At 38.9% G+C, this 10,930-nt stretch overlaps 1 protein-coding gene across 1 annotated transcript in view; it reads right to left on the bottom strand.

The window, feature by feature from the left end:
* Positions 1 to 10,722, bottom strand: part of DBX2 (developing brain homeobox 2) — a 35,519-nt gene extending 24,797 nt beyond the window's left edge. The window contains exon 1 of the mRNA XM_008074186.1: positions 10,320 to 10,722. Within this exon, the coding sequence (XP_008072377.1) occupies positions 10,320 to 10,722 (403 nt within the window). The remainder of the gene's footprint in view (positions 1 to 10,319) is intronic.
* Positions 10,723 to 10,930: the final 208 nt, after the last annotated feature.

The raw sequence follows: 10,930 nt of genomic DNA, 5'->3' as shown, positions 1-10,930 counted from the left end.
TGATTTATTGTAGAGATGAGATCTCGCCAAGTTGCTCAGGCGGGTCTCAAACCTGCGGGCTCAGGCAATCCATGAACCTCAGCATCCCAAAGGCACGAGATTACAGGCAACAATAATTTTTAAATTGTTTCTTGTTCTTTTCATTTTTCTGTATGATGGAGAAGAACAATGGGAATCTAAATGATGCGAAACCACATTCTTATTATCAATGAAAATCGTGCTACTACTACTTGAGCTGGCATTTCAAAGAAAGAATACCAAAGGCCATTAATAAAACTTTCAAACAAATTTCTAAAGCCCACTGCAATGCTGTTCAGGCTGAGCGGAATATTTTAAGAAGAATGAAAGACTATTCCAGGGTTATCTTACTAAGGCAACCAAAGGGAAGAAAGAAAGAAAGTAAGGGAGGGAGGGAGGGAGGGAGGAAGGAAGGAAGGAAGGAAGGAAGGAAGGAAGGAAGGAAGGAAGGAAGGAAGGAAGGAAGGAAGCTTCAAGGAAGGAAGGAAGGAAGGAACCCTCTAGAGAAGAATAACAGGGAATTAAATAATTTCAAAAGGATGGTTTGAACAATTTTCTTCAAGTGTCAGATATAGAGGCACTGGGAATAGAAAAATCTAAACTTCAGACTTAAAAAAAACACACAACCAAAAAGACTATCTGCAGTGGGGCAGACCAAAATCAAGATTCTAAAGAACAGCAAACATCTGCACTGAGTAGTTAGACCTAAGAAACATCAATTAGCTAATGAGGCTTGATTGACTTTATCACACAGTAAATCTGAAAGTAATTCATTTATGTGATCCAGTTGCATACCTTGCCTTCAGTCACCAGGGAAAGCAAGTTAGGTAAATTTATACTTTACCTTTCTGTTCATCAGAAAATAAGGAGTCAGCATTTTTCGCCTTGTTTCAGAGTCAGAAAAACAAAGGTCTTAAAGTTTTGTTATAGCTCATGAGAAGATAAACTAAGTGCCGTGTCTACTTGTTTGATTCTATCCTTTAAATTCAGGGTAAATAATATGTCTTGCCTATCCATCGAGTGCCAAGTATTGCAAGTGTGTTGGAACTACAAAGATGAAAAAGGACAGTTTCCCTTCCTGGAAGAATGTATGTTTCTTTTTTTTAATGTTCCTTAACTTACAGATTTGAATCTTCTAGTCAAAGAAATGAAATGTTAATTTTTCAGTACTCCAAATTCCGTTTTGTTCTGTCAAATATGACACACTCCCCGAGAAGGAGACACACTCTAAAATAATTCATACTGTACATGTTCTTAGCCAGTGATTCTCAATCTGAATTCATGTTAGAATTATCTGGGCTGCTCTCAAAGATACAGATGCCTGGGCCCTATAGCAGTTAGGTTAAGTCAGGGTGGCTAGGAGTGGGCCCCTAGCATTTTTTCAAAAACTCTACAGGTGATTATAATATGAAGCCAGGATGAAACCATTGAAAAGAACATAAAACAACACCTGACACATAGCAGACACTCAATAAATGGTAGTCTTCCCTCCTCCTATTATAATTTGAGAGCAATACTAAGACATCATATAAAAAGTAGTATGGTCCAGACTTCTGCTGAAACACAGAAGTAAAAAGAAAAGCATATTGTTAGGAAGACTTGGTCAAAGAAAGCTTTAAGCAGAAGAAACATCTTAATTTGGTTCTTGATTTGGAAATATTTGGAATGGCAAAAGAAGAGAAAAAAAGCATTTCAAGAAGGAAAGGTTGCTTGAACAAAGGCAAGGAGGCAAGGATAATGGTGACACATGAGGAAGGTTAAGGAAACCAGCCCGGCGACAGCAGCAATACCAAAAGAGTGAATGCTAAGCAATGTGGCTAAAAGAGTTAAATGAAAAAACTTCATGGAATGAAGGTCTTAAGGGCCAAACTGAGTATTTTCACTTGATCTGTAGTCAAATGAATACTTGGCTTTCCTGAATACCTTGGTAATATGACAAAAGCTTCAATTTAGTAAAATCCACCCGGCAATGGTGGATGAGGTGTAGTGAAGAAAGAAGAAGCCAAAGGGAAGGTTCCTATTGTAGTAATAATATGCTGTAGCAAATGACAAGCATTTGTTTGGACACTTCTACCAACATCTTCTTGTCTATCTTCTCAACATCAACAAGTTGACAGGGTCTGACTTCCTCTCAAGCTGTGGGACACTAGTTCATTGTGACCGTCACAGGTACCCAGGATCACCCACTCTGTCGCCTCACCCTTCAAGAAGGCTCCATTAGACAGCTCTGAAAAAACGAGCTAAACTTGAGGAAATACCTTACTCTTTTTATTATAAAGTCCATGTCAAAGAAGAGAATATTGTAAGAAAATGATACTTCTTTGTGAAGGATTCCTGAGCTCCCAGCTATACCATTCCATGTAATTAATTCCTGCACTGGTCTACTCCAGCAGAAGACAGATCTAGCAAGAATTGTATCTGATATTAGTTATCTTTATTTCCTCCTTGGGTGGGTTTTAAATGGCTACAAATTATGTGGAACTCCTTTCATTTAGAGGTAGAGTCTACTACCCTTCTCTTGAATTTGGGATGGTCTTGGTGACCTGCTTTACCAAGACATATGGCAGAAGTGACATTTTCGAACTTCTGAGACTAGGTCATAAGAAGTTCCAGAATGTCACTTTCAAAGCTAGGTCATAAGTAGCTTTGTAGCTTCTTATGACCTAGTCTTGGTAGTTCCAGAATATCTACGAAGTTCCAGAATATTCATAGTTCCAAAGCCCCCTGGGTTTTTGGAATGTTTGCGCTTGGAAACTCCTCCTTTCAGAACACAGCCACTATGCTATAAGAAGGCCAAGGCACTTAGAGAGACCAAGTGTGGATGCTGCGATGAACAGCTTCAGCAGAGCACTCAGTCAACAGCCAGCATCACTGCCAGACATGTGATTAGCCATCTTGGACATCCATAGCTCAGTCACGCCTTGTGATGACTTCAGCCCCAGTTGACATCTAACATCACTCAGGATTCTAAGTGAGAACCACCTGACTGACCCCAGTCAACCCACACAACTGTGAGAGAAAATAATAAACTATTCTTTTAAGCCACTAAGTTTTAGGATGGTTTCTGATACAATAACCCTCTTACCAATATTTTCCTTGTGGTGAAATGGTGGAAAGGAGTCTTTCATATCTTTTCCTGTATCTTAAAAATGGACTTTTGAAGCATGTGCTTGAAAGTCAAATGCTGACTCTAACATCTGTTAACATTTTGAAATGAGGAAAGAAAAGTTCAGTGAGGTTCCAGGAATTGCTTAGGGTTATAGAATCAGTAATATAAAGACCTTTACACTTGAATCTAGACTCTAAAATTATAAGAATGCTGCTAAAACTCAAAAAACTATACAATAGTTTAAAATTCACCCAATTTTCCATTTATGCATTGGAGCAACCATTGGCACAAACACTGACAAGTTGTTATCATAAAGGGCCAGACAGTAAATATTTTAGGTTTTGTGAGCCATATGGTCTCCACTATGACTATTCAATTTGTAATGCCAAAGCACCTATAGAAAATATATAAACAAATAGATGTGATTCTGGTCCTGCTTTGAAGAATCAGGCTGTCTTTTTGTTTCAGACCCAATATAACTATAGAATTGATTCAATACATCTAAATTCATTTCAGCCTCATGCTGTCTATTAAAAACTTGCCAGCAGTCATGGTTTTTATGCTCTTCTTAATGTACATAAATTTTCTCAAAGTTTAACTTATTAACTCTTTCACATATTTTAGCTTGAAAAGTTTTAAAGAACAAGAAATTGAGTCTTCTCAAGAGGACTCATGGAAATCTATATATTGTATATATTATTTCAGATGCTCACTTAAATTAACAAAAGTAAGACTGGTACTGCATGGTATCTGAATATGTGAGAAGTGAAAAACCTACTTCATTTCTGAAGTATTCATAAATAAGAATATTTAAATTTTCAGCAATATATACAAAAAGACAAACTTTTTTTTCTTTTTCTTATTTTTTTTTAAATTTTTATCTTAAAGTCAGGTACAATTCAGGGTTAGGTATACAAATGATCATTGTACAGGCAAAGTTTGCGCCTCACTGTGGTCCCCAGACTCAAACATTTTTCTTTCATTTTCCTCAATGCTTTGGTTTTGAAAGAAAAATCTAAAAACATACAGGCTTTTTGATCTTTGACTTCAGAGAGAATTTTAGTGCCTTAAGTTTACTGTTCACATAACTCACAAAAGTGTACCCCTGAAATATTCTCAACTAATAGCTGGTTGACAAAATGAATAATGCTATTAAAAATGAAATCAGTTATGGTAACTTTATATAAAGTGATGAATCACTTAACATTGCCAAGTCAAGTATTGACTGGAGGCTAAAAAGAATGAGAGAGAGATTTTATTAAAAGTGGAAACATTACTGAAAATAAAATAAAACATTTTGGAATAGAATATACAAGGGTCTGGTAAGCATGTTATATGTTAAGGCAAAAATCCAATTTCTTACCAAAAGAGTATAAAATAGAAACATGATCTAATGAAGTCTTAAATGAGGATTCTAACAAGCATTCCTAGATAGAAATCATATTGTTTTATTTTACAATTTGCCATTTTATTCCTGGCAGACTTCAGGTGCATTTGAATAAAAACTTAGTTATTTAAATTGACTTGAAAATTGTGTACTTTCATTGTATATTTAAAAAAAAAAAAAAAACACTGCAATTTTTAAAAAAACTTTTTTTAGAGCTTTTTTTTTTTTTTGAGTTGGAGTCTCACTCTGTCACCCAGACTGGAGTGCAGTGGCCGCTCCAGGCAACTGCAGCCTCGACCTGCTGGGCTCCGGCGATCCTTCCGCCTCAGCCTTCCGAGTAGTCGGAATTGCAGGCATGCGCTACCACGCCCGGCTGATTTTTTGATTTATTGTAGAGATGAGGTCTCGCTGCCCAGGCGGGTCTCGAACCCGTGGGCTCAGGCAATCCACTCACCTCAGTCTCCCAAAGGCGCGGGATTACAGGCTGAGCCTTAACCCAAGATTAAGTATACAAACACTGTAGGGGCTACGAATAAAGTCCCTCAAAAGATACAGTAAAGTGGATTCTAAAGTTATGGACAATGTCAACAATAGAAATATGGCTACAAAAGCAGGTTGAGTTGGGAGCAAATAAAATATTTACTGCCAACCCTGACATAAGGACACATTTGTTTCACTATTTGAAGGAAGATAACATTTCAGTTATGTAAAAACTTTCACAGCAAAGAATCTCAAATCATTTTATGAACAAAACTATTAAACAGAAACTATTCATGGACGTTGTGTCCTTTACTTTCAAGTTGTTGCCATCACTATCATTGTTCAGCAGCAAACCAAACCATAAAATGTCTTCTTATAGCAAAAAAAAGACTTTTTCTGGTGGGCACTAAGAACAGAAAGAAGATGACACACCCAAAGAGGAATGCAATGGAATCTACCACAATGCTTAAAGGTTCCAATATCTCAGCCACATTGATGGCAAATAAACATAGATAAAATCACCCTTGATAGTCCCTTTAAATAGCCCATAGCATACATGTCCTTTGACTTTGTGTAGCATAACCTTGAATACTCTGAGTCCTATCCTTAATTCTGCATAAATCTGTACATGAATTTCTGGTCATTGTATCTCTTTTAAAATCCTCAAATCCTAAAGGGAATAAGAGTTAAGAGGAAAGTTCTAAAATGTTCCTATTTGCCTGCTACATGTACTCCCGTTTTATTATTAAACCTCAATAGTTTCAAAACATGTTACCAGATTGAGATTTGCTTGTTGTTAAAGCAAAGCAGCATGTGTTGGGGGGGTGGAGGAGGGATAGGTGCTAAAGTCAGAGGCAAATTAAATGCTTATGTAGCAATTTATGTATTGCTACCCCATTGCGGTTCTAACTTGGACGTTATTTTGTAAAGAGTGTGACTTACTCAATCAGTGCCAAATGTCAAGCGTCCATCTATTAGTTCCATTGGTTCTATTCACTGCAAGAACTTCTCCTTGAACCGGAACGTGTTAACTTAGGGATCATATAACAATCTGTTCAGAGCTGATTACTTATGAATTATGTAAAAGTTCCTAATATGTTAATTTAAATACAAAGATATGTTAAGCAGATTAATAAAAAAAGTATAGATACAGTAAGAATATGGTTCTAGCATTGTCTACAAATTCCACCAAAGGATGACTGGGGGATGGCCTAAGCAAAGAGCCACTAGAATGGGTTCTGTCACTGTCCTGTTCTGAATCTCTCACTTTCATTATCCTAGTTCTAGATCATCATCAACAACACTCAAAATTCCAATATTTTAATTTACCAAAACAAATCTAGAAAATAGTGTCAGCAGAAAAAGAAAAAGAAAAAAATGTCAAACTCTGGCTTAATAAATCAGATCACAGTCTTCACTAAGGCTGAAAGCCCCACTTTGAGCCCCACCAAGAACCTAAAACGTAAGCGAGGCCATTTTATGTCACACTTTCAGTGTATCTAAATGAAGGAAGAAAAACACTACCAACCACTTGCAGCACAAAACATAATGCAAGTAGTTTCCGACATAATCAACAATTAATGGATAAACAGTAGCTGGGACTGGAAGGAAAACAAGAAGACCAGAGTGCACATCAAGTATCAATGGTCAGAAACAACCCTAACTGGATGCCAGAAAAAAATACTACGGTTCTTCCATTTCTGTGCTACACAGTACAACTTACTTGGCAAAACTACTTTTTTTTTTAAAAAAAGAGCAGTTCAACTCATCTATCCGGAGTGCACATTTGCTTTCCAGTTCTTTTGTAAGCAGCACAAGGAGCAGATTTAATAAATAATAAGGAAGATTATATTCAGGAAATTATTTTTACATAAAATATTTTCTAAAATGTTTAAAATAACAAATGCTATTTAAAAACGAGACTATAGGTTCTGCTTATTTTGAAGAGAATTGATGGCATAACCACCAATTAGAAAACTGATGTTATTCTATAACCAAGAGAAATTTAAATGTTTCCGCTTTCTACATTTCAAGAAATTCTTATATACAAAAAGATGAATAGTTTACTCTAACACAATATTTTCTAAATAATGCCATTAGTGAACCTCTGGAGAGGGTTCTCCAGTTATAAGAATTTATTTGCAAAACCTCCTGGTTTCCACAAAAAAACGATAACAGATCTACGACATTTCTTTTCCAGATACAAGCCCTGGAGGAAAACCTATTTACTACTCAGTATTACCCTACATGTGCTCCTCTCAAGCCTTGAGGAATGCCCTCTGATTTTTAAATTTACAAAACTACTCTACATAAACAACTTGACAACACTCAATATAGCTATTGAGTGTGCCTTTTCTTGCTATATATATCCTACCTGCCAATTTCCAGGGATGAAGCACTGACAGCTATACTTTCATCCATGACTTATTTATCTGTTATCATTTAACTATCACCACCTTTCAGATATGACTTACAACAAGATGAAAGGGACAACTAATTTCTTTCCTTATGGGATGAGGTGCAAAATCCCAATCTGATTTATTATTGTGATACTATGTAACCGGTTATCCTATTTTCCCTAGTAGTTTCTTACAGTCAATGGGAAACTAATCTAAGGTGGGAAGCAGCCTGAAGATATGGGGCACTTTTTTTCTCTTTCACGAATTCGCAGATGTTTAAAGTGCTACTGGGAATAAAAACAAAACAAGCAAGTGAAATAACAATTGCAGACAAACAATTGGAATCCCAATAGGTACCTCACAGCCTATTATGAGGTTGAAAGAAACTAACCATTGTGAAGATGAGGTTAACCTCAAAAGCAGTACAGAATATAAAATGTAAGCTCCACAAGGGCAAAGCCAGTCATTCAGTGTGTTCACTGATTATGCCAATGGCCTACAACAAAGCCTGACACATGGGGAAATTCAGTAAGCATTTGCTGGTTGAAGGAAATACACAGTATAATTAATAGTAGGTGACCAAAATAATGAAGCAAAAATCCATGCAGAGACAAAAATCCCATCGCAAAATGGTGCTATATTTCACCAATGCACTTAAAAATAACTCTGGGATTTTCTTATTTAACATTTAGACTTGGTGCACTCAAAAAATTAAAATTGAGAAAAAAGTGGGTATTCAATATGCAGAAATTATTAAAATCATATTTTGTGATCCACTCCCAAGTTAAAGATCAGAACTGGTTGTTCAATACAGATCAATACTGTATTACAAAGCGATACAGTACTGTTATCTTCCTGAAACAACAGCTTTTCAATCTCTTTTACACTTTCTACAGAACATTCATCTTCACCTAATGTCCATCTGATAGCTAAAATTGTTAATGCTCATTATAACTCATTTGAACTTTATAATTCTATAGCGTATAAAATAATTCTTACAACATTTGGTAAGGCAAAATTCTATCACTTCAATAAAACTGGGGCAATGTTTAGAAAACTACGTTCTTTGTCAAATTATAAAAACAAATGAATGTAAATGCTGGTTTCAAGCAGCATATTTGTGAGGACAATTTTCAATTTTCTTTATTTTTCTATTTTCAAAAATTAAACTTATTCTTCACGAGGAGTTTTTGGAAAATACAAACCAAACTGTATTAGAATAAACTATATTAGAATACTTTAAAGGGACAAAAATTCTGACAGCCCTCTTAATTATTGCAAAAATAAGTTTTGCAATTGGACACATTAATAAGTGTACAAGAATGAATGTGTTCTTGGAAAAAAAACATGTAGTTAGGAAAACTTTCACCCATTAGTTGCAATATTTTAAATGAAATGAGTAGTATATGAAATTATTTTTTGAGAGTTATTGAAATATCTGAATTTGATTTGCATTTATTTTATTTAAACTTAATCTGCTAAAATCTGCAAAGAGTAAAATGAAGTACCTTTTCATAGCTGAGGAGCCAATTATGATTAGGAACAATTTAAGAATCTTTGAAAAATAACATAATGCCAAACAACCAAGAGTGCAATGCAAAATCACGAAATTTTCTTGAAAACGTTATCTTTATGAGACGTTATTTACTAGCTCTTGCTTACGTGAAACTGCCTTATACATGTTTAGTTTTCCCAATACTTCAAAAAGAAGTAAGTGACCCAAATTTCCAAGGCACATAAACTTTGCCTTAACTGTATTTGTTCCTCTCAGGGTGCAAAAGGGCTTCCCAGTGTTTAGATTTTATAATAGGTGAATGAGACCGGTGTTCATATAATTATACTTGTTCCAAACTGCTAGTAGCCATTTCAAACTGAAAGACCAGGACAGATTCTAAACATGTTAACTTCTATAAAGCCATTAGTAATAAATTTGATCCGGCAGTTTGCTGGGACAATGGAAACTGCTGGAAAAGCGTCTATTAGTCATTCTGGACAAACCCATGAGGATTAAAAGAATGAGTTAAGTAAGATCGTCTAAGGATGCAGCCAAAAAAAAAAAAAAAATTAATCCACTTGGATCTCAGTTTCTGAGTCTTTAAGGCACTTTTTTCCCTTTTATCATCGTCAATTTCGAAGAATCCTACATAAACCTGAGCTAACATTTTACTAAATTGTTCACATCCTTCTTCCCAGTCCCATTAGGTAGGTTTTATACGCTAATTAAAGTAAACCAAAACTGTCCTTCTTTTGGAAAATTTCTATTTACTAGTGAACGTCCTACCCCACTTGCCAATTCAGCTGTTTTTCAACTCAGCGCGAAGAAAAAGTCGGCCTTGATTTCTTTGCTCCTTAAGTGATCCAAAATGTATGAGTGGAGAAAGCCAAAATTTTGCGCAACTCTTCTTCCAAAGATCTTTGCGTGCGTTCCTGAACAACCCGACCGTCCTAACAGTTTGAATGGCAAAAGCCCCCAAAGCGAAGCTCTCCTTGCCAAGAACTATCCGGAGCGCCGGTGTCGCGCGGCCTCGGGGACAGGAGCCGGCGGTTTGGAAAGGCGGAACTTGGAAAACCCCGTGAAATTGGTCCAGGCTCCCCAAGGATCTCGGGACGGCCCTTTCCAGCCAGGGGTGCCTTCAGGGTTTCCCCGTGCAAGCCAGAAAGTCAAGGTGGCTCAGCCACTTGTTGAAAGAAGGGGACAGGAAGGCAGCTGGTGGGGTGGGAAGAGGCACAAGCAATCACTGAAAGTAGTGGTTCCCCACCCCACCTCTGCTCCCTAAGTGGCATCTCCACTAAAGCTCGAGATGCTCCGGGAAGATCACAAGCCGGCGCTCCCCCCACGGCGCAGTGCGCACCGCCGGCGCCCCCAGATCCTGGGACCTCCCGGCACTGGGGGCGTGCGCGCAGCCGGGGAGGGGAGATGGCTCACCTGGGGCTGAAGGCTGGAAGGTACAGTCTCGGTCCCCTGGAGCCCGGGCCGGCAGCCTGGCGCCGTCAGCCGAGGGGCTGAGCACTTGAAAAGCCCAGCGTGTGCCGTAGGGAGCCCCGGCGGGGCTGACTTGTTCCGCCGCGGGGCACAGCTTGAGGGGAACCGGGCTGGCGGGGAGGGGCCGGAGCTGCGCGCCGGGGGTGGCGAGGGCGGCCGCCGGGCCGTGGGGCGCGGGCGGCTGCAGCCCGTGTGTCGGGGTGCCCCCGACCCGCAGCAGGTTCTCGATCAGGAAACTCTTGCCCAGGTTGCCAAAGCCGGGCGAGGCGGGGAGGTGGAGGAGCGCGGAGGAGGCCACCACGTCCCAGTACGCGCCGGCGTGGGCGGCCACGGCGCTGGGGAGCATCGTGCGGCGCCCGCGGGCCCGCTACGCCCGCCTCTCGCTTGTGCCCCGCGCGGGACCCGAACTGTCGTCTCCCGCAGGGCCGGAGCGCGCAGAGCGGGCGAGGAGAGGGCACCGAGGACAGCCGCAGGCTTGGACCGATATTAATTATTTGAGTCCGACGGGTTTTTTTTTGTTTTTTTTTTCAAGGATGGGAGGAGTGAGGGTGGGA

This window comes from Carlito syrichta, unplaced genomic scaffold, assembly GCF_000164805.1.
Source record: "Carlito syrichta isolate Samal-C Ts95f unplaced genomic scaffold, Tarsius_syrichta-2.0.1 Scaffold316362, whole genome shotgun sequence".
NCBI classification, from domain to species: domain Eukaryota; kingdom Metazoa; phylum Chordata; class Mammalia; order Primates; family Tarsiidae; genus Carlito; species Carlito syrichta.
This window is presented reverse-complemented; position numbering and strand designations above follow the sequence as displayed.